General features: G+C 46.6%; 1 protein-coding gene across 2 annotated transcripts in view; it reads left to right on the top strand.

Moving 5' to 3' along the window:
* The first annotated feature begins 5,189 nt into the window (after positions 1-5,189).
* Positions 5,190-24,819, top strand: part of FAM221A (family with sequence similarity 221 member A) — a 43,993-nt gene continuing 24,363 nt past the window's right edge. Inside the window, exon 1 of one of the 2 annotated variants that reach the window (XM_068236017.1) lies at positions 5,190-5,321. Coding sequence is in view for 1 of the 2 variants with exons in the window: in XM_068236016.1 (XP_068092117.1) it covers positions 19,656-19,717 (62 nt within the window). In the remaining variant the exon portion in view is untranslated. Of the gene's footprint in view, positions 5,322-19,567; positions 19,718-24,819 lie in introns of those variants that run through there. The other variant, XM_068236016.1, reaches the window with a different exon arrangement.

A 24,819-nucleotide genomic window follows, 5' to 3' on the forward strand; every position in this document is an offset into this window, starting at 1 on the left:
CTCAGCAAATTAATAAGTACCAAAACGTGGGGGAGGGGGGAAATACCATCAAAATTATTCTGAGTATTTTCCTGCTTGCTGCCGGCTTAAAAGACATTTTCTTGATAAGGTGCAGAAATATCACCTCAGAAAAAACTTAGCAGAAAAAGTGAATAGAATAAGTTTGTGTGCTTGTATGTACAGTTTATAGATCATCGAGGCTAGAAAGAATGATTCACATCAGCAAATAAAAGGTAAACCAGATTTCTGAGAGAAAACAACATAGAACAGTGAGGCTAAGTTCACAGTGGGACGTTAAAGTCGCGCGTTAAAACAGCATTTAACGCAGAATAACTCACTGCAATAAAAATCAATGCCCTGTTCACAGTGCACACGTTGCGTTGGTGTCTAACGCTGCACGTTAAGTAAAAGTACTGCATGCAGTGCGTTATACACTTTATTAGCTGCGTTGGACTGTTTGCACATGCTCAGTAATGACTTGGAAGCAGGGGCGTAACAATAGGCCCTGCAGCCCCTGCGCCCGCGGGGGGGGGGGCCCAGCCCCCCCCCTGGGGCCCGCTCGTGGCCGTTTTTAGGGGCCTGGAGGGGTGGCAGCATGAGGGGAAAGCCTTGCCCACAGTCGGCGGGGAGAGGGGAAGATCCCCCCTCTCCCTCACCTCGGGGCTCTCCCCTCTGCGCTCCCCTCCAGCTAGTGTACCAGCTCCAGTGTGTGGGCAGCGGGCAGCGGCGGGCAGATACATACCTTCTTTCGTGCGTTCCATCGGAGACTTTTCGCTCTAGCGGCCGACGTCACTTCCGGAAGTGACGTCACTTCCGGAAGTGACGTCAGCCGGTAGAGCGAGAAGTCTCCGATGGAACGCACGGAAGAAGGTATGTATCTGCCCGCCGCTGCCCGCTGCCCACACACTGGAGCTAGTACACTAGCTGGAGGGGAGCGCAGAGGGGAGAGCCCCGAGGTGAGGGAGAGGGGGGAACTTCCCCTCTCCCCGCCGACTGTGGGCAAGGCTTTCCCCTCATGCTGCCACCCCTCCAGCCCCCTAAAAAACGGCCACGAGCGGGCCCCGGGGGGGCCCGCTGTTAATTTCTGCAGGGGGGCCCGGTGAGGCTTAGTTACGCCCCTGCTTGGAAGCATACTTTTCATTGCCTGTATTTTTTACTGTATCTGCTGTATGCGACGGTAACGCTGCGCTGCCACTTTTTGGGCGCATTGCGTTGTAAGCTTGCGGTGTGACTTTAACGTGGCATCAAAACGTAACGTCCCACTGTGAATCTAGCCTGAATATACTGTACATACAGTGTATAACAATAAGGGTTGGCAAAAGATTAATGTGCACATCCAGAGACCAGGGCAGTGTCTGCCTAGGAACATTGGTTTGGTCTCTGTCATATTGGTCTGCCTTGATAGAATTTTTCAAATATTTGATTTGTCTTTGAGTACTGTGGGGAGCCTCCTGCTTCCTCTCTCCCTTCCCTCCATAGGACAGTGCTAGATCTGGTCAGGGAGATGCTAAATTCCAGCTTGTGAACAAAATTAACTGTATGCAACTTAAAACTGGACCAATCAAAATCAGCAGGAGGTGCATTTGGCTGCCAGATTCCAAGCTGTCTGCAGAGTTCATACTGCTTCAACCCAGATAGATAGACCTACACTGGGAGCAGGGAAACAGTCAGTTGAAGCTGATGTGATTGTTGTACTAGATACACACAATGCAATTTCTCAACAGGTCGATGGGTAATCTAAGGCCCCATTCACACTTGAAAGCGCAAAACGCCGGCGATTACCACCGGCGTTTTGTGGGAGTGACTTTTCTGTTTTTTTTACACGAAAAAAAAATCGCTGGACACTGCGACGATTTTTCCGCGATCAGGTTTAGCGCTTCTATAGCACTGAAATGCGATCGCCGGGAAATCGCCTGAAAATGGTGCAGGCTACGCGTTTGGCGATTTGCGTTAATCGCCGGCGATTAACGCAAATCGCCCAAGTAAGAACGGGCCCAGAGGGTTTTATAGCACTAGCACTTTAAAAAGCGCTGGCGCTTGGGCGTTTTGCTGAAATCGGCAGCAAAACGCTCTAGTGTGAATAGGGCCTAACAGGACGTTGCATCATGTGCACATGTCTAAACTGCTTTCAGTTGACAATGGGATGGATGTTCAGATCATTACTTCACACAATTGATCCCCTTATCGATTGGACAAGCAGTTCGAACAAGTCGAAATAATTGGTGTGACTTGCTGATATGAAGGTCAATTGCATTGTGTGCACCTAGCATTATGGCCTGAAGAGTATCTGCACACAGTACAGCCCCCGAAAGACTTTGGCCCATTGACAAGATGGAAGACTTGACATTGGACGGTCTGCAGGTGGTGGTTTTTTTTCTGTTTGTTTTTTGCTGTTATCACTTGTACTTCAAATAAACATTTGTTTGTGGTTTCTTCAGTGCAGAATTACCATAAGGCTGGTTTTACATGTTTTTTCCATTGCAGTGAGAATGCGATGCTGCTCCTGCAACCCACCGCAATGCAAAAACCGACAATCGTGACCCTGCAGCAGAGTGCGCCGAGAGGGTCATATGCATAGCGCCATCTCCCACTGGGCAGGAAGTACGTGATTGGGAATCCTGTTGGTCTAAGCATGTGCACCGTATCTCGCTCTGCTATTTACACTATGTTTGTCGCCCTTATACTTCCATTACCCTAAGCACTGTGCGTTAAGCACTGTGCGTTAAGCACTGTGCGTTAAGCGCTGTGCTTGCGGCAACGTGCTGTTACCCTTACGTGAAAGTCTCTCCATAGACTTTCATTGTTTTTGCTGCAAAATAGGGTAACGCAACGCAGGTTTACCCTGCAAGTGTAAAAGGGGCCTTAAAGAGACACTGAAGCGAAAAACAAAATATGATATGATTTGTATGTGTAGTACAGCTAAGAAATAAACCTTTAGGAGCAGAGACATTCGGTAAAGGGGCCCATACACTCAGCCGATTTTCCCGATCGATCGATTGATCGTTTGCAAATCGGTTGGCCAATCGACCGATCGATGGCCGATTTCGATCGATTTCGATGGATTTCCATCGAGCTGGCAGGATGGAAAATTTAGGTCGATCTGATGAGATTGCTTATCAGTTTGCATTGCCATCAGATAGAATCAAACTGAAATCTATTGGAATTCTATGGGCTTGATTCACAAAGCGGTGCAAACACTTTGCACGCCTGTGAAAACCCCTTTATCACGCCTAAACTCAGTTTAGGCATGATAAGAAGAAACTCGCGCGAATTTTCCGCGTGCAACCGCGCGCGCAGCGGCCCCCGCTTCGCGCGAAGCTCCCATTAAGCCCTATGGGACTTTGCGCGTACGCGCGGAAACTTCACGCGAGTTAGAGCACAAAGCGGTGATAACTTTGCTGGTGCAAAGGTTATCACGCCTAAAGTCTTTTAGGCGTGATAACTGAGTTATCACCGCTTTGTGAATCAGGCCCTATGTCTAATATTGTTTCCAGTACAGGAAGAGTTAAGAAACTCTGGTTGTTATCTAGGAAAAAGAGCCATTGAGCTCCAGGACTTTCAAAGTCTTCTGAAGCTTATTATCTCAACTGTCAGTCACTGTGTTGTTTTTTCTTCAGCAGAGGACAGGTTAATAGTTCATTGGCCTGCTCTGTAAAATCATTTAGAATGCTTAGTAGTGTGTAAACTGCAAATATTAGAGAATGCTGCAGTGTTATAAAAAACACTATATAACTGAAAATAAAAATATGATATTTTCATTGCTACTAATGTTTTAGTAATTATCCGTACTACACAACCAATTCATTATATCATATTTTTTTTCGCTTCTCTTTAAAGCAACCTTAAAGCGGATCCAAGATGAAAAACTAACTATAACAAGTAACTTGTCTATATATCTTATCTAAAGTTTAGATGGTTTACACAGAAAATCTAGCTGCAAACAGCTTTAATAGAATATGATTATGTCTTCCTGCGATACAATGACAGCAGCCATGTTCTGTTTGTAAACATTACACAGAGGCAGGCTTATCTGTATCTTGATCAGAAAAACCTAATCCCCCCTCCCTTCTGCCTCTGAAATCAATGGCTAGTAACACCTCCCCCTCCTCCTGCCCAGACTGAGCTCCCATGAGCCCTTGCTACTGCCAAGGCTCTCTGAAAACCTGTGGGTGTGGCTTATTTAGTTTATAGGGAATTTGAGTATTAAAACAAAAACAAAAAAAGTATTTGACTTGAGGAATGCCCTATAAACAATAGGAAAGGAACACAATTATGCAATGAGTAAAAGTTCACCTCGGATCCACTTTAAGAAACTTGATACTTACCAAATTAGAGGGAAGGCCAGGATAGCATAGATCCTTCCTAGTCCTCTATCTAGCCTGTCATTCCTACACCTTCCCAGTGTTTAGCTATTTCACTGAAAAGCTCTTTGTAAGTACTTGGGTAATTCGTGGAACTACTTCGCTTCCTCAAGCATTTCCAAGGATCAGTGCATCCATACTGTGCATGCCTGCGTCCAGGCTTGCGAGTGCACAGTACGGATGCCGTTGTCCTCAGAACTTATTTGGGGATGCAAGCAGTTCCAAGAATTACCTAAGTACTTACAAAGAGCTTTTCGACCGAAAGGGCTGAATGGCTACATCGGGGGACGGTGCTGAAGGGAGGACTGGGAAGGCTCTATGCTATCCAGAACCTGAGTGTCCTCCTTGTCGCTGTTTGCCGGGACCCTCCATCAACGCTCCTCTGGCGTGGAAAGCCTCTATAGGATCCAAAGGCTTTCCTCTTAGGCAAGTTCACTTCGGGTACACTGTAACAGTCCCTGAGCAGTTAAAAATGAACAGGGACCTGAGCAGTTAAAAATGAAATTGGTACTAAACTTGGGCTTCCTCCAGCCCACTGTAGGCCGCGAGGTTCCCCGGCATCCTCCTGGCTCCTCTCCTGGTCCCGCTGGCGGCTCCGGTACTGGCGACTTTTGGGCTGGAAGTCGTCCATACACTTTCTGGATGGCCACACTCTGCGTCATTATGCCAGCTGCTACGCCTCATCATACCGGTGACAGCCCTGCACATGTGCGTTTTTCTAACTGAACCATGCATGTGCAGGACTGTCACGCCAACCGGAGTGATGACACTGAGCGTGGCCGGCCAGCAAGTATACGGATGACTTTAAGCCCGAAAGTCGTCAGTAACAGAGCTGCCAGCGGGACCGGGAGAGGAGCCAGGAACAACGGAACAGAATATGCTGCTGTCCTGGAAGCTGAGCAGCATATCTGTTGAAGTAAACCTGTAACTTGCCCAACAAAAGTTAGACACTTACCTACGGTAAGTAGAGGAAGGCCTCAGGATGGTCCAGAGGCTTTTAATGTTTTAGACTCCACCGCTGCTGGCCGTAACCCTCTTTACGGCCCTGCTCCCCTTCATGTACAAGTGTCACTGTACTGTGCATGCGCAAGTATGCCTGCACAGTAAGTCGAAGCTGCTCGAACGGCTTCAGTTTACTGAGTAGACGCTGCTGTACAAGGCCTTGTTAGATAATTTCGAAGGGACCCTCCGTACTAATGGTCGGTTTGTGGATGGATCGGGGATCTTTGGGACCATCCACAGATTTCCTTCTATTTGGTAAGTAACTTTTCTTTGGGTGGGAGGTCTGCACAGTGGACATTATGGATCTCGCAACCTTCTTCTGGCCAAATAAAGTCTCTTCTACCATCTAGTGGCAAAACAAAATCATTACATTTTATTGCAAATATAGTATAGTATCAATGTGCATTGATTTACTAGACTGTTAAAGGCTGTAGGCTTCACGACACCCTAGCCGAAATTCGTCTTTAGAGGGCCCCCCCCCCCAAACACACTGTTGTGATGTGGTAGCCAAAGGTGCCCCCCCAGTAGTTGGTAGCCAGAGGTAGCCCCCTGTACATGTAACCAGATGTGGTTCCCCCTCCCCAGTATAGTTAACCGATGGAGCTTCCAACATTAGGTAGAGAGGGCGCTCCCAGTATAAGGTTCGCAAAAGAACTGGACCACGCATGCGCAGTAGCTGCGACTAGAGCACTGTTTCCCAATCCTGTCCTCACGACCCACCAATACTACATTAGTGCGCAGGGGCTATTCTGGTTGCATGCTTCCTACATCCCGCGCCCACAGTGCTCTGCACATGCGCATGACGTAGTTGTGACGTCAGCGCATCTGGCTGCGGGTGTGCAATGTAAGATGTGTGCAAGTGAGTCAGTGCCTGCGCACTAATGCCGGCCCCGGAAGAGGCTGCCAAGTAGCAAATGAGGTGTAAGGAGGAAAACGGAGGAGCGGTGGGCATGAGGACAGCTTCCCATACATGCTTTTTTCCCTTGTTTTTCCAACTGACTCCACATTGACTTTTGCGTTAGACAATAAAATTACATTGCTAGCGCGATGTAACTGTATTGTAATGGTAAATTCACATTGGTGTGTCAACAATGCAGTGGAATGCATCAGCACAATAGATAGGGGGGGGGGGGGGGGGGGGGGTGAGCTGTCACTCTAAACGAAAAAAAACCCCACAGAGACAAAGGGAGCCCAAATGGTGCAATATGTCACACTCAATAGATGAAATAAGAAATCGTATACAGAGGGTACTCACAGAGGTAGGTTGTAATGGGGCAACCAACCACTGCAGGCAGGTGGAGATCAATAAACCTGACTCCACTCAGGGGTCCCGGTCAGCCGGAAATGGATGCACCTTCAAGGAAAAAAGGGTCCTAGGGATTCATAGACGGGGTCCCAAGACGGGGTCCCAGGGTATCCCCCACCCTGAGACAGGAAGGGGGGGGGTATTAAATGCACAACAGGATGAAAAGGCACCCAAAGGATAATAAAGTGAATTAAAATCTATAAAATAAATAAGGTGGCTTATCTTAATGAAGACAAATTCATATATATTTTGTGGGTCTCCGCTAGTGTTGGGCGAACATCTAGATGTTCGGGTTCGGGCCGAACAGGCCGAACATGGCCGCGATGTTCGGGTGTTCGACCCGAACTCCGAACATAATGGAAGTCAATGGGGACCCGAACTTTTGTGCTTTGTAAAGCCTCCTTACATGCTACATACCCCAAATTTACAGGGTATGTGCACCTTGGGAGTGGGTACAAGAGGGAAAAAAATTTAGCAAAAAGAGCTTATAGTTTTTGAGAAAATTGATTGTAAAGTTTCAAAGGAAAAATTGTCTTTTAAATGCTGAAAATGTCATGTTTCTTTGCACAGGTAACATGGTTTTTACCGCCAGGCAGTCATAAATGTAATAAAGAGAAGAGGTTCCATAAACAGGGACCGGTAACGCTAACCCAGCAGCAGCAGCAGCACACGTGATGGAACAGGAGGAGGCGCAGGAGGAGAAGGCCACGCTTTTTGAGACACAACAACCCAGGCCTTGCATGAGGACAAGAAGCGTGCGGATAGCATGCTTTTTACCGCCATGCAGTCATAAATGTAATAAAGATAAGAGGTTCAATAAACAGGGACCGGTAACGCTAACCCAGCAGCAGCAGCAGCACACGTGATGGAACAGGAGGAGGCGCAGGAGGAGAAGGCCACGCTTTTTGAGACACAACAACCCAGGCCTTGCATGAGGACAAGAAGCGTGCGGATATAGCAGCAATGCTTTTTGCCGCCATGCAGTCATAAATGTAATAAAGAGAAGAGGCTCAATAAACAGGGACCGGTAACGCTAACCCAGCAGCAGCAGCAGCACAGAGCACACGTGACGGAACAGGAGGAGGCGCAGGAGGAGAAGGCCACGCTTTGAGACACAACAACCCAGGCCTTGCATGAGGACAAGAAGCGTGCAGATAGCATGCTTTTTACCGCCATGCAGTCATAAATGTAATAAAGATAAGAGGTTCAATAAACAGGGACCGGTAACGCTAACCCAGCAGCAGCAGCAGCAGCACAGAGCACACATGATGGAACAGGAGGAGGCGCAGGAGGAGAAGGCTACGCTTTGAGACACAACAACCCAGGCCTTGCATGAGGACAAGAAGCGTGCGGATATAGCAATGCTTTTTGCCGCCATGCAGTCATAAATGTAATACAGATGAGAGGTTCAATAAACAGGGACCGGTAACGCTAACCCAGCAGCAGCAGCAGCACAGAGCACACGTGATGGAACAGGAGGAGGCGCAGGAGGAGAAGGCCACGCTTTTTGAGACGCAACCCAGGCCTTGCATGAGGACAAAAAGCGTGCGGATATAGCAATGCTTTTTGCCGCCATGCAGTCATAAATGTAATACAGATGAGAGGTTCAATAAACAGGGACCGGTAACGCTAACCCAGCAGCAGCAGCAGCACAGAGCACACGTGATGGAACAGGAGGAGGCGCAGGAGGAGAAGGCCACGCTTTTTGAGACGCAACCCAGGCCTTGCATGAGGACAAAAAGCGTGCGGATATAGCAATGCTTTTTGCCGCCATGCAGTCATAAATGTAATACAGATGAGAGGTTCCATAAACAGGGACCGGAAACGCTAACCCAGCAGCAGCAGCACACGTGATGGAACAGGAGCAGGCGCAGGAGGAGAAGGCCATGCTTTTTGAGACACAACAACCCAGGCCTTGCATGAGGACAAAAAGCGTGCGGATATAGCAGCAATGCTTTTTGCCGCCATGCAGTCATAAATGTAATACAGATGAGAGGTTCAATAAACAGGGACCGGAAACGCTAAACCATCCCAGATGTTCATTGGTCATGTTACTTGGTTGGGGTCCTGGAGTGTTGCGTAGTCATTTCCAATCCAGGATTGATTCATTTTAATTTGAGTCAGACGGTCTGCATTTTCTGTGGAGAGGCGGATACGTGAACCTTGCAGGCAACGGCATTCTTCAAGCTTCGGGTTATTTTGCTGACCACGTGCTCATGCAACTCAGGCACTGCAGAGCGCGCAAAGTGGTAGCGGCTGGGAACCACGTAACGTGGGATGGCCACTGACATCATGCCCTTGAAGCTGTTTGTCTCCACCACTCGATATGGCAGCATTTCGCAGGCCAGAAGCTTGGCTATGCTGGCTCTTACTGCCACGGCCCGGGGGTCATTTGCTGGCAATTTCCTCTTGCGCTCAAACATCTCCGAGACAGACAACTGAACCGTAGGGCTGCACAACGAAGGGCTGTTGGTTGTTGTGTTTGATGAACACTGGGAGACCTCAAGAGCACTACTCCGGAAAGTGACAGTGTCAGCGTCATCTGATTTTTTGGAATGTTTTGAACCACGCAATGGCTGGGCTACTGCTGCTGCTGAGGCGGGTCTGGTGGTGAGTCTGGTGAACCCAAGGGAGGCAGTGTTGCTGGTGGTACCCTGTCCTGCCGCGTTTGCCCACAGAGTGGGATGTTTGGATAGCATGTGGCGGCTCATGCTGGTGGTGGAGAGGTTGTTAATACTTTTCCCCCTGCTCAGGCGGGTCTTGCACACCTTGCAAATCGCCATGGTAACATCCTCAGTGCAGTCTTCAAAGAAAGCCCAGAATTTGGAGCACCTGCCTTGCTGGCGATTTCTGTTTGCGCCTCTTTTGCCTCTCACTTGAACTTCCACGCTTGTGGTGCCTGAAATTGCGCGCCGCCTACCTTGTGGCACAAGGCGAACTCGTGCAGCAGTGGGTTCTTCAACAGACTCATCTGTGCTGCTGCTACGACGGCGATGTTCTCGTTCACAAACAAAATCTGGGTCTATGTCCACATTGTCCATACCCTCCTCTTCCATCTCCTCAAACTCGTCATATGTCATTGTGGGGGGCCGCCGCCGTGGAGTACAGCTCCCCAGCACAACCGTCAGGGGAAACACCTCTTCCCTTGCCCCTCCCTCTTTCACCGGATTTCTTCCTCATTTCACTTATCCTTACAGTACACGCTGACTGGCAGCAGTACAGTGGCAGTACAGAAATGCTATACAGTGGTGGGTGAGCGGTGTACCACTATTGCCAGCAGCGACACAGAGCACAATGCTATACAGTGGCGGGTGAGCGGTGTACTACTGTTCCCAGCAGACAAAGAGTGGCAGTAAACACAATGCTATATAGTGTGGCTGAGCCGTGTACACAGAGTGGCAGTAAACACAATGCTATATAGTCTGCTATATAGTCACCCCGAACGGGGTGATGTTCTGCAGCACCCGAACAGTGGCGAACACTGTTCGCCCAACACTACTGGGAACGCAGATTTTAGTACCTAAACACACGATACAACATGTTTTCCGGGGTCGGACTCTGAGGCACATACAGATGGTCCCGATCATCATCCTCATCATACAACTCTTCTCCTGAGTCTGACCCACCCACCACCTCTGCCACCCCAACATCCCCAGACACAGTCACAGACCCCTCATCGTCCTCAACATTAACTTGGGATGCTGGCCTGAGCCCGACCTCCTCCTCCACATCAGGCCCCATCATCCCCTCAATGGCAGCCCTCATTAATCGCTCTGGCGCCGGACCGATGGACACAACGTTCTCCTCCGGGGAGGGCTGCTGCTGACCACTGGCTGCTGGGGTGGATGTTATAGCTTGCGTGGGGCGTTGGCTGTTGCTGTTGTTGGGAGTGCTGCTCACAGCGGAGGTCTCTGAGGAACTCATGGTGAGCTCATATAGTGGTTGACGGTGAGTGGAGTATTACTGATCCCAGCAATATACACACTGACTGGCAGAGTACGCAATGCTATATAGTCTGGCTGAGCCGTGTACACAGAGTGGCAGTGAACAATGCTATATAGTCTGGCTGAGCGGTGTACACAGAGTGGCAGTACACACAATGCTATATAGTCTGGCTGAGCCATGTACACAGAGTGGCAGTAAACAATAGTATATAGTCTGGCTGAGCGGTGTACACAGAGTGTCAGTAAACAATGGTATATAGTCTGGCTGAGCGGTGTACACAGAGTGTCAGTAAACAATGGTATATAGTCTGGCTGAGCGGTGTACACAGAGTGTCAGTAAACAATGGTATATAGTCTGGCTGAGCGGTGTACACCGAGTGTCAGTAAACAATGGTATATAGTCTGGCTGAGCGGTGTACACAGAGTGTCAGTAAACAATGGTATATAGTCTGGCTGAGCGGTGTACACAGAGTGTCAGTAAACAATGGTATATAGTCTGGCTGAGCGGTGTACACAGAGTGTCAGTAAACAATGGTATATAGTCTGGCTGAGCGGTGTACACAGAGTGGCAGTACACACAATGCTATATAGTCTGGCTGAGCGGTGTACACAGAGTGGCAGTACACACAATGCTATAGAGTCTGGCTGAGCGGTGTACACAGAGTGGCAGTACACACAATGCTATGTAGTCTGGCTGAGCGGTGTACACAGAGTGGCAGTAAACACAATGCTATATATAGCGTGGCTGAGCGAGGTGCACAGTGGCAGTACACACAATGCTATATAGTCAGGCTGAGCCGTGTACACAGAGTGGCAGTACACACAATGCTATATAGTGTGGCTGAGCGAGCGGTGTACTACTATTCCCAGCAGACACAGAACAGTAAACACAATGCTATATAGTGTGGGTGAGCGAGCGGTGTACCACTATTCCCAGCAGACACAGAACAGTAAACAGAATGCTATATAGTGTGGCTGAACGAGCGGTGTACCACTATTCCCAGCAGACACAGAACAGTAAACAGAATGCTATATAGTGTGGCTGAGCGAGCGGTGTACCACTATTCCCAGCAGACACAGAACAGTGAACAGAATGCTATATAGTGTGGCTGAGCGAGCGGTGTACTACTATTCCCAGCAGACACAGAACAGTAAACAGAATGCTATATAGTGTGGCTGAGCGAGGTACACAGAGTGGCAGTAAACAGAATGCTATATAGTGTGGCTGAGCGAGCGGTGTACTACTGTTCCCAGCAGCGACACACAATGACTGGGGGGGACCCTGGCTAGCGTGGCTGGAGAGCGAACTACCCTGCCTGCCTACCCAAAGCTAAACCCACAGAGAAATGGCGGAGATATGACGTGGTTCGGGTATTTATTTACCCGAACCACGTGACCGTTCGGCCAATCAGAGCGCGTTCGGGCCCGAACCACGTGACCCGTTCGGCCAATCACAGCGCTAGCCGAACGTTCGGGGAACGTTCGGCCATGCGCTCTTAGTTCGGCCATGTGGCCGAACGGTTTGGCCGAGCACCGTCAGGTGTTCGGCCGAACTCGAACATCACCCGAACAGGGTGATGTTCTGCAGAACCCGAACAGTGGCGAACACTGTTCGCCCATCACTAGTCTCCGCCCACCTCCTCAGGCCAAATCAAGTGCCACCCTACGTTCAGAGTTGGAAATAGTGCGTTCTATGTTCAGAGCCAGAAATAAGGTGCTCTATTTCTGGCTCTGGACATGGCACTTGATTTGGCCTGAGGAAGTGGGCAGAGACCCATAAAACGCATTGCCAGTGCTATTAACCAGTTAACGGCAAGCTGCCTTATTAAAATGTTCTGTTTGAGCCTGTTAACAGCCACAGGACGTTTTAATAAGTCACCCGCGCCTGCTGTGCACGTGTGCGCCCCCCGCCACCATTACACATCGGGACACCACGTTCTGTGATTGGGGAAGACGAGTGCTCCTCTACCCAATCGCAATGCCTGGAATGAATAGACATGACCCCAATCAGAGGCAATGTCCATTCATAAAACAGGGAGCAGTCAGAGGCTGTAAAATGTAAAAATATATATATATATATATATAAAAGACTCGAACACGTCCTATAAAACAGGAGAATGTTTGCAGCACCATCTTGTGGCCAAAAAGTAAAATTACACATACAGACATACATACACATACACTTATTATTATTATTATTATTATTATTTATTTATAAAGCGCCAACATATTCCGTGGCGCTGTACAATGTAAGAAAACAAACAAGGGATACATAATGATACAGACAATGATATACATGAAATATTAAGTTACCAAGACCGTGCATGTAGATGGAGAAGAGGAGGGGACCGAGGACAGAGCCTTGAGGTACCCCTACAGACAGAGGATGTGAAGAGGAGGCCTGATCTGAATAAGAAACAGTGAAAGACCTTCCAGACAGGTAGGAAGATATCCAGGAGAGAGAGAGGTCCTTTATTCCTATAGATGAAAGGATCTGTAGGAGTAGAGTGTGGTCGACAGTGTTGAATGCTGATGACAGATCTAGAAGGATGAGTATGGAATAATAGCCTTTGGATTTAGCTGTGAGGAGATCATTAGCTACTTTGGTGAGGGCTGTTTCTGTGGAGTGGTTTGGCCGGAAGCCAGATTGGAACTGATCGAGCAAGGAATTTGCAGATAAATACTGACTTAGTTCTGCATGGATGTGGCGTTCAAGTAATTTAGATGCAAATGGAAGAAGTGACACTGGGCGGTAGTTAGCAAGTTCGGTGGGGTCTAGAGATGGTTTTTTCAGTAGTGGTGTTACAACAGCCATCTTGAGTGAGGATGGAAAAATTCCAGTGGAGAGGGACAGGTTAAACAGCGATGTTAGGGCAGGGATGTGGATAGCTGTGGAATGAGATGTGATGGGATAGGATCCAAAGAACAGGTGGTTAGATGGGATTTGCAGATAAGGGAAGAGAGCGAATGTTCAGAGAGTGGAGAGAAACTGGAAAGAGAGCAGTCAACAAGAGGAGTGGAGATGGAGTTTGATGTCTGCGTGGAAAACACACTACGGATTTTTGCAATTTTATCTGTAAAGTATGTTGCAAATTCTTCAGCTGATAAGCATGAAGAAGGAGGAGGAGGGGGTGGACGGAGAAGGGAGTTGAAAGTACTGAACAGGCGCTTTGGATTGTGCAAGTGGGAGGATATGAGGGAGGAGAAGTATGATTGTTTTGCAGAAGAGAGAGCGGTTTTAAACGTGTTCAACTCTTTTTTGTAAGTAATGAAATCCTCATTAGTATTAGTTTTTCTCCAACGGCGTTCAGCTACCCTAGAGCACCCCTTTAGCTGTTTAGTAGCTTTGGTCAGCCAGGGTTGGCGACTGACACGGTGCGGGCGGACATTGGTGAGGGGTGCGATTTCATCCATGACTTGCGTGGTTGAGCAGTGATAGTGTGCAGCTGCTGAGTCAGGGTCAGTGAATGGTTGTGTGAGGAGAGGTGCCAAGGCATCAGAGACAGATTGCATGTCTATGTTGCGGTAGTGCCTGCGTGTATATGAGCGTGCTTGAGGCAGGGTGGTAGGAAGAGAGGAGGAGAGAGAGAAGTTTAGTAGGTTATGATCAGAGAGCGGGAGAGGAGAATTAGTGAAATCAGTGATAGAACAGAGACGAGTGAATATGAGGTCAAGTGTATGACCATTAGAGTGAGTTGGAGCAGTGGACCACTGAGACAGGCCGTAGGAGGAAGTAAGTGACAGAAGTTTAGTGGCGGCAGAATTGTTGGTGTCAACATGAATGTTAAAGTCGCCCATAATGATGGTAGGGATATCGGAGGACAGGAACTGGAGGAGCCATGCAGAGAAGTGATCTAGGAAGAAAGAAGCAAGGCCAGGAGGGCAGTAGATTATTGCGATCTGGAGGTTAGAGGGAGAGTATAGACGGACTGCATGGACTTCAAAGGAAGGTAGAGAAAGAGAAGGAATGGGGGTGAGTGGCTTGAAGGAGCATCTATCAGAGAAAAGAATGCCCACACCACCACGTTTATTCCCACTTCTAGGCGTGTGACTAAAGTGGAATCCCCCATAAGAGAGGGCGGCAGGTGAGACCGTGTCAGAAGGCGTCAGCCATGTTTCTGTGACCCCAAAGAAGGTAAAGGCGTTGGAATTGAAAAGGTCATGGATGAAAGGAAGTTTGTTGCAGACTGAGCGGGCATTCCAGAGAGCAGCAGAGATAGCTGGGGGAGGAGGGGGGAGAAGAGGAATATTAATAAGGTTGTGGCAGTTTCGGTGTGCATGTGGTTGGCTGTTAGCAGTGCGATTAGCGTGCAAGAGTGAGGAGCGAGCCGGCAGTGAGGGTCCGGGGTTTGGTGAAATGTCACCTGCAGCAAGGAGTAATAGGAGGCAGAGAGAGCGGAGGATAGGGTGGGATTTAGATTTATGGGTAGAGTTGGAGTATGAAATGTATAGCGCGGTTGTATGAATAAGAAAGTTTCGTGAGAAGCAACCTGTGGAGATGATAAAAGAGAGGGAGAAATGTAGAGCGTGTTGCTGACAGCAGGAGGATGCAGTGAGTGTACAGATTTGAGAATAGTGGGGGAAAGCAGGCTAATCATGAAGAGCAGAGACAACATTATTGCACTAACCGTGAATCAGATTGCTAAAGTCTTGTGTCTGTTCCTTCTGGTCTCTTCTGGCTTAATTCTGGTGTAATTCGGTCGTTCTCTTTGTACTTAGAAACCGGCGTACTTTGAAATACCGGTGCACAAATCGACCAAGGTGTAATCGACTGAGAGTTGCATTTATATAGTAAGCCTGATAAGCGTATGCTTAGCAGGCCTGATTGTAGCCTGACTGATGCAGGTGAGGGAATGAGCTCAGCCTGTAGCAGATCACAGTAACTCAGGTAATTAAGCAGGAAGCTGCTTGATTGTCTATAGGTGTTGAGGCCAAATTAGCATGGAGCCAGAGGAGAGCAGACTAATTAATGGAATATACAAAGCCAGTCACTTAGCTATAGTAAAATTCAAAGTATTACAGCACTTCAGAATATTCACAGATTGCAGTAAAATCGATAGTTCAAATAAGCGCGGATCATACCATAAGAGTTAGATTGCGTTCACAGAATGAAATATTAGTAACTTATACTTCTAAAGCCCCCCCCCCCCAAAAAAAAAATAATAATTTGTAAAATAAAGAAATAATCAGTTAAAAAAAAAACCATACCTAGTTTCCTTAGGAACTCTTTTAGCTTTTTAATCTATATTTTATGAGGGTATATGACTAATACTTTACTACATAGGGGCTTGTAATTATGGACCGGATTAAAAAAACAAACAAAAAACAACAACAGAAAAATAATACCTATATTTCCAAATATATTGTCACCATACATTGTGACAGAGACATACTGTAAATGGTTTAATAATCGGGACAAATGGGTAAATAAAACATGTGGGTTTTATCCACAGGAGAACGTTTTATTTTAAAACTATAATGGCCGAAAACTGAGAAATAATGAACTTTTTCCATTTTTTTCAAGTTGAAATACATTTAGAATAAAAAAAAAATACTTAGCAAAATGTGCCACCCACAGAAAGCCTAATTGGTGGCGAAAAAAAACAAGGTATAGATCATTTTGTTGTGATAAGTAGTAATAAAGTTATTGGCGAATAAAAGCGAGGAGCACTGACAGGTTAAAATTGCTCTGGTTAGGGTTTTTCCTGTAACTTGCCAAAATGTGTCAAGCAAGGGTCTAGTATACAGTGCAGGAGAGTATTGACGTGTATACATGTCAATACTGTTCACAGCATGTTTTGTATTGACGTGTATAACCGTCAATACCGTTAGGGAGGTTAAAGATTATTAATTTATCTATGAATTTATCTTCATTAAGGTAAGCCACCTCAAACCTTATTTATTTTATAGATTTTAGTTTATTTTATTTTCCTTTTCATCCTGTTTGTGCCGTCAGCACAGTGGACGTGTTAACAGGTGCAGTGAAGCATACTTTGTATGTACTGTATGCTTCACAGTATGTGTCGCACTGTACTGGGTGATATAATCATTAGCCTTACCCTGTGCTAAGTTTTAAGCCTCTGCTAATTCTTAAAGGGAACCAGAGAGGAAGCTATGTAAAAAATAGAGAAAGCTTTTATACATGCCTGGGGCTTCCTCCAGCCCCATAAACCTGGATCGCTCCCACGCCGCCATCCTCCGCTTTCTCTATCGGCGGTACCGGGTCACGTCACTTCCGGCGGACGCGGCCAATTTTCCGCATGAACAGCGGCTCCCTCCACAACCTTACGCATGGCACGCGTAAGGCTAAGGAGGGAGCCCCTGTGATGCGGAATATTGGTCGCATCTGCCCGCCGACTGGCGGAAGTAACGGGACCCAGTACCGGCGGACAGAGGAAGCCCCAGGTATGTATAAAACCTTTCCTCCCAACGTCTCAGGTTCCCTTTAACAGCTTGACCATACCTCCCAACTTTTTGAGATGAAAAAGAGGGACCCTTAAGCCATGCCCCTGCCACACCCCTGATCACGCCTCCATCACAACCCTAGTCACGCATTCCATGAAGATTTCATAAGAAAAATATAGTTTTATAATTCAAACCACACTGGTCCTTTCTATTCTGGTTCATTTTCCTTAACCTCCTGAGCGGTCTGGACGAGCTCAGCTCGTCCATCACCGCCGGAGGCTGCCGCTCAGGCCCTGCTGGGCCGATTTTTATCAAATAAAGTGCAGCACACGCAGCCGGCACTTTGCCAGCCACGTGTGCTGCCTGATCGCCGCCGCTCTGCGGCGATTCGCCGCGAGCAGCGGCGAAAGAGGGCCCCCCTAGCCGCCTGAGCCCTGCGCAGCCGGAACAAAAAGTTCCGGCCAGCGCTAAGGGCTGGATCGGAGGCGGCTGACGTCAGGACGTCGGCTGACGTCGATGACGTCACTCCGCTCGTCGCTATGGCGACGATATAAGCAAAACAAGGAAGGCCGCTCATTGCGGCCTTTCTTGTTTATTCTGGGCGCCGGAGGCGATCGGAAGATCGCCTCCGGAGCGCCCTCTAGTGGGCTTTCATGCAGCCAACTTTCAGTTGGCTGCATGAAATAGTTTTTTTTTTATTTAAAAAAAACCCTCCCGCAGCCACCCTGGCGATTTAATCAGAACGCCAGGGTGGTTAATATTAACACTTTAAAATTAGTAATGTGAATTTAAAGGAGGAGAGTAAAGTTTAAAATCAAACAAATTTTTTGTAGAGAAATATATATATTTCCATAGAAAGAGGGACAAAGTCCTGAAAGGCTTGACTGGTAAGTTGAATATCTAATCTTTAATAAATTAATACATATTATGCTTACCTGATGAAAATTTATGCGTGCTCTAACACCAAGTTTTAACCCTAGCAGGTCTGGCTCTGCAAATCTGGCTCAATTGGCTATTCATGAGGCAATGCTCATGCAAATATGCATTTGCTTTCGCACGCCAAACTATGCAGGGTCAAGAAACAAATACCGCAAAGCGGTCGCCCTGCGGGAATTAGTTCATGCCACATTAGCACTATTCAGGAGCGCCACGGGGAGGCTTCCCAATGCCCCCATACAACCGGGGGACCGCGAGGTCCCAGGCACTCTCACCGCCTGGGAACCACAGCAGCATCCCGGAGGGGGAGGCTGGGTGGCGCAGGCAACCCCCCCAAGCGTGGCCAGCGCCGGGGGAGCCGTCCGCTCCAACCTCCCAATATTAAAAACAGGCACTTACCTTAACGTCCATTGCGTTCTGCTACATGCGCATTAACTTGGGGGCACCACATGAGAAAGGAGTGAAGCATGGGTCACCCCAAGCTTTAGAGCTCAGGGCTGGCTCACACACAACACTCCAGAGGGGGGGGGAGGACAGGTGCAAACAACTCACTCCAGGGCTCACACCACCAGAGCAAGTCATCTTCCACCTGCCTCCAAAGGATACAACTGCAAAAAATGCTTACCTGAGGAAAATGTATGCGTGCATTAACACCAAGTTTTAACCCTAGCAAGTCTGGCTCTGCAAATCTGGCTCAATTGGCTATTCATGAGGCAATGCTCATGCAAATATGCATTTGCTTTCACACGCCAAACTATGCAGGGTCAAAAAACGAATACCGCAAAACGGTCGCCCTGCGGGAATTAGTTCATTCCACATTAGCACTATCCAGGAGCGCCACGGGGAGGCTTCCCAATGCCCCCTAGGAGGGAGCCCCTGTGATGCGGAATATTGGTCGCATCTGCCCGCCGACTGGCTGATGTAACGGGACCTAGTACCAGCGGACAGAGGAAGCTGAGGACGGCGGCGTGGCAGCGATCCAGTCTTATGGGGCTGGAGGAAGCCCCAGGTATGTATAAAACCTTTCCTCCCAACGTCTCAGGTTCCCTTTAACAGCTTGACCATACCTCCCAACTTTTTGAGATGAGAAAGAGGGACCCTTAAGCCACGCCCCTGCCACATCCCTGATCACGCCCCCATCACAACCCTAGTCACGCATTCCATGAAGATTTCATAAGAAAAATATAGTTTTATAATTCAAACCACACCGGTCTTTTCTATTCTGGTTCATTTTCCTTAATATTAACATTTTAAAATTAGTAATGTAAATTTAAAGGAGGAGAATAAAGTTTAAAATCATATTTCATAGAAAGAGTGACAAAGTCCTGAAAGGCTTGACTGGTTAATTGAATATCTAATCTTTAACAAATTAATACATATTATCTTTATAAGAGAAGATTAAAATCTCGTTTTACTATGAACATTTCATTTTAAAAGCCAAATGTTTCTGCAAATTATTGTAACACGTTGGAACTGGGAAGTTTGCAGCAGTGTGAGGATTCTTGAAGCTGTAGTTCAGGACGACACTTCCTGCCTATACAGGTGTGTCTCTGCAGGCCAGTCTCACTCTCTACCAGCAGCAGGAAGCCCATTATTGATGCTGCACGTTTGGATTCAGGATCCGCCCTTACGTGCTTCCTGAGCTTCCGTGTCAGATGCCTTCCTGGACCCTCCCCCTCCTCACGTCTAATTGGGGGAGACATGGAGAGGCTGCAGTTCAAGGGGGCTGCAGGGGCGATAGATGATTACCTGGAATACAAGAGGTGAGAACTCTGATAACTGGGGATATCCTCTGCAGTGTGTGGTGTGATCAGCATACAATATGCTGCAGTGCTGAGCTCTGTGGCTGCATTTGGTAGTGGTACATTCTAGAATTGTATTCCGTGTTCAGATCCCCATGGAGACTTTGTTGTAGCAACAACTCTTCTACGCCTTCCCCACTAGGGATACAGCTCGCACCTGCATTACTGTGTCTAGAATTCAGAATTGCAACTTACCCCAGGGATCCATCATACCATACAATACAAAAACATTTGTCATCTCTTGTGGGTTTCATCTAGGCTAGGGAAATAGAGAATAGTTCACAAAGCAGGGTACAGAATTCTCCACAGAAACACCCCCCCACCTTAAACTAAAAACTGATCATGATGACTTCTGGTATTGTGATATTAAAGGGGGCCCAAACTAAAAACCGATCATGTACACACAATAATAAACATTTAGTTGTAATATGTAATTCTGCATTAAAAAAAAAAAAGTTTTCACACTGTCCCGCCGATGTGTTGTGATAGCATTGCAGTGCAACCATACAGTGAAGCATACAGTATAATGAAAGTATGCCTCACTGCTACTGTAAACACGCACGTTGACTGGTAAACACACAGCATGCAGCAGTGTACTCAGTGTGAAAGCGCCATGTACCACTAAACAGACACAGTGTGAAGGGCACCACCTGGCATACTGTCAAGGTAAGGACTGTGTTGCATGTTGGGGCAACTACTAGGCAAGCTCCCAGAATCGCTAACAAAATTGCAGACAAATCACACGCATTTGCATTTTTCATGCGTTTTTAAATATGGTGGTTGAATTTGATACAGCAACCCACTTACAGTTTTTAAAACTGGGAACTATGGGAGTAGCAGCTACCGGTAGATAGTATTGTACTTTCTATTTATAATGCTGTGGGTGCAGTTTGTAGTTTAGTTTGGTTCCTATTTAAAGAGACTCTGAAGCGAGTGAGATAGAATTTGATTAGTGTAAAGCAGCTTACATAGTGCCAAAACGCCGCTATCCTGCGGCAAAATGAGGGGTTTTTACCCCCCCGAATTCCCCCTGCAAAATCCACGACTTTCTTGGTTGTGGATTTTGCTGCTCATGGAGGCAGAGCTATGAGCTGCAGCTCTGCCTCCATGCGTGTCAATTGCTGCACGGATCTCCGCCTCTCCCCCACCCCTGTCTGTGAAGGAAGAGTGAGAGGGGCGGGGAGAGGCGGCGATCAGCCGGGATTGCAGGAAGCGCTCTCTAGACAAGCAGGAAGCGCTCTCCAGACCTAGAAGAGGGGATTTGGGGGGCCCCTTGTTTTGCCACGGGGTGGTGGCGTTTTGGCACTATGTAAGGTGCTTTACACCAATCGAATCCTATCTCACTCACTTCAGAGTCTCTTAACCTAAAGTGACACTAAAATTTTCAGCCTTACTTCTATCCTATAAGTTCCTATACCTGTTCTAATGTGGTCTGGATTACTGCAGCCTTTTCTAGTTACACTGTCTCTGTAATATATCTCATCTTATTTTCTTTGTTAAACTTTGTCTACTCAGGGAGAAATGGGCTGCCTCTGTTGTAATGAATACAAGTTATTCACGCCCCCTGCAGGCTCTGTGTGCTTTGTTTACTCCTCACTCTCTGCTCTCAGTTTCAGCTTGTTTGTGAGGCTGAGGGGGGAGGGAGCTGCCCTCAATGTAATAAAAACTTGTAGTATACTGTAACAAATCTCTATATCATCACTTCTTGGTTAGCGGACATGTTTTTTGTTTGTAAACACTGCCTAAAACTGGCAATTAAAAGCCAGGATCGCGGCGAAACGGCAAAGAGGGATCCAGGAATTCACATTGACTCGATTGGTATGTTTTCTATTGTACAAATCAGAAAACAGATTCTCTTTAACTTACCTGGGGTTTTCTCCAGCTGAACGCTGTATAAACAGCACAGGAGATTTGGGCACAGCCAGCGCCACCATAGGCCATAATAGGAATTACGGCTATAGCAGCGCTCAGTGAGAAATTTGGGCGCTATCAAAAGACTGAGCACAAATTATTAAAGGGGAACTTCAGCCTAAACAAACATACTTAGTTATGTTAATTAAAATAGACAGGTAATATAATCTCTTACCCACTCTGTTTTAAAAGAACAGGCAAATCTTTGATTTCATGATGGCAGCCATCTTTTTGGTTGAAAGGAGGTGACGGAGCATGATACAGTTCCAACTGTCCTGTGTGCTGATCACCCCTCCCAGTTGCTAGGCAACGTGAATAACAACATAGGAAATCCCATCAGGCTCTGCAAAGCATCAGGGAAAAAAAGCCCGGGCTTTTTTTCTTTGATGGGTGGAGCTTAGGTAAAAATGCAGCTAAAAATGATGCTTTGGTAAGAAAAACAAAGTTCTGATGCTGTGAACCTGTTAAAGAAACACCAAGCCTTTTCAGTTTTGCTGAGTAGATTTTTAGTCCGGAGGTTTACTTTAACCACTTCAGCCCGAGAGCAATTTTCACATATAGGCGCTGCTCCCATTCATTTGCCAATAACTTTATTACTCCTTATCACAACTAAATGATCTATATATTTTTTTTTTCAGGACAAATTCGGCTTTTAGTGTGTGTTAATTTTGTTTAGTAATCACCTTATTTTCTATGCATTTTAAAGGGAAAATAAGGGAAAAAGATAAAAAAAAAACAATCTATTTCTCCATTTACATCCATTATAGCTTTAAATTAAACAGTGTTGACTAAGTTAAACCCACTAATTTTATTTGCTCATCCATCCTGGTTATTGCAACATTTAGATTATGTTCCTAGCACAATGTATGGAGAGAATATTGTATTTGGAAATAAAGGTGTCTTTTTTCTGTTTTGTGTTTTTTGCTTTCTCATTGTACACTGTCAATGATTACAAGGCCTTATTTTGAAAAATAATAGTAATATACCCTTATGGCATACATATTTAAAAAGCCAGGTTCCTAAGGTAACAAGATATGTTGTTTCTTTCATATTCTGTCACTTTGTTTTCATTTTACAAGTCTTTTATTTTGGTACAGAATATGCAAAAATGTTATTTCTTTTGATTCAGTTTGTGACTAAAAAAATACAGGAGACATGCGCCTCAACCCTAAAACTCTTTAAACTCTATTCTACTACTTATCACGGTTAAAATGATACCACATATGTCTCTTGTAGTGTTGCTAAAACTTTCCCAAGTTTGATCAGAATTCTGAAAATGACTTTTTATATTTGATTGAGTTTGTCCCTACCTACTTTTCATGTGACGTGGGTCACAGCTTTTAGACACACCAAAATGGATTCCACAACTCGTCACGGTTAAAATGATACCACATGTGCCTCATTTAGTAGCAAACTGGTGGTGCACTCTCCACAACAACACTGGACAAATTATATTTGTCCAGTTGGGCTTAAGTGGTTAAGAAAACGCTGTAATTTGGCCGCCAGCAATAGCTGGAAGCCAAATTACATCTTTACCCCACTATCCATGGTGACCTGTAGGGGGAAATAGTAATTAATGCTGCAGGGACTTGTGCAGGAGCAGGGTAAGCTGTTTATCGGCTTTACCCTGGGCTCAATTCTCCCGGCGGCTGAATAATAGGTACACCCTCCAGCCCCATGTCCTAGTGCCTGGCCATCATACGGCTCTTCTCCCTTCAGTTGCTATGCGCCACTGAAATCTGACCAAGCTGTGGATGCGTGACCTCAGCTACGTGCTTCCTTGACCGTGCTCCCTTAATTTTTTTGAGCTGCGCAAGTGTAGAACTCTACCGACTGCGGTAGCATGATGGAGGCGCGTGCGGCTGAAGGGACAAGTGCTGAAAGCCAGCAAGACACCGGGATGACTACGGGTGACTGGAAGAAGCCCCAGGTAAATTAAACTGGGGATCTTAGTCACTTTAGGTTCCTTTTGACCCCAATGAATGTTGAAAAATGCTTTCCATCTGTAAGTCATGTTACATTTTGCTAATTTCCAAAAAGCAGGGGGAGCGCAGCATAACATTACTGCTTTGAAAGCGCCCAGCTTTGGCCGGAATAACCTGCTTCGCTCTTTATCAAGGCATAATTCATTTGGGAATTACAGTGGGTTGCAAAAGTATTTGGCCCCCTTGAAGTTTTCCACATCTTGTCATATTACTGCCACAAACATGAATCAATTTTATTGGAATTCCACAAGAAAGACCAACACAAAGTGGTGTACACGTGAGAAGTGGAACGAAAATCATACGTGATTCCATTTTTTGCAAATAAATAACTGCAAAGTGGTGTGTGCATAATTATTCGGCCCCCTTTGATCTGAGTGCAGTCAGTTGCCTATAGACATTGCCTGATAAGTGCTAATGACTAAATAGAGTGTACCTGTGTGTAATCTAATGTCAGTACAAATACAGCTGCTCTGTGAGGGCCTCTGAGGTTGTCTAAGAGAATATTGGGAGCAACAACACCGTCAAGTCCAAAGAACACACAAGACAGGTCAGGGATCAAGTTATTGAGAAATTTAAAGCAGGCTTAGGCTACAAAAAGATTTCCAAAGCCTTGAACATCCCAAGGAGCACTGTTCAAGCTATCATTCAGAAATGGAAGGAGTATGGCACAACTCTAAACCTACCAAGGCAAGGCCATCCACCTAAACTCACAGGCCGAACAAGGAGAGGGCTGATCAGAAATGCAGTCAAGAGGCCCATGGTGACTCTGGACGAGCTGCAGAGATCTACAGCTCAGGTGGGAGACTCTGTCCATAGGACAACTCTTAGGCCACATACAGACATCAGACCATAGTCTTTGGAAAATGAAAGATCACGGACCAATCTTACCACCCTTCCTGTAGTATAAGAGCCATACTCTACACAGTCTTTTCTATGGAGCTGAACTCCACATCAGAAAAAAATCTTTGCAAGATGCTGCACACACAGATGCTGTACAGACACAAAAGATCAGTATCTGCAAAAGATCTGTTCCTGCCAAAAATCCATTCCTGCAAATTGCAATGATAGTCTATGAGATCTGCAGATCATCATACACACATGATTTAACTGACATTCATCTGCAGATCAGATCCACCAGGATGGATTTTCAGATCTGCAGATCTGCAG

The sequence above is a fragment of the Hyperolius riggenbachi genome, chromosome 5, assembly GCF_040937935.1.
Source record: "Hyperolius riggenbachi isolate aHypRig1 chromosome 5, aHypRig1.pri, whole genome shotgun sequence".
Lineage (NCBI taxonomy): Eukaryota > Metazoa > Chordata > Amphibia > Anura > Hyperoliidae > Hyperolius > Hyperolius riggenbachi.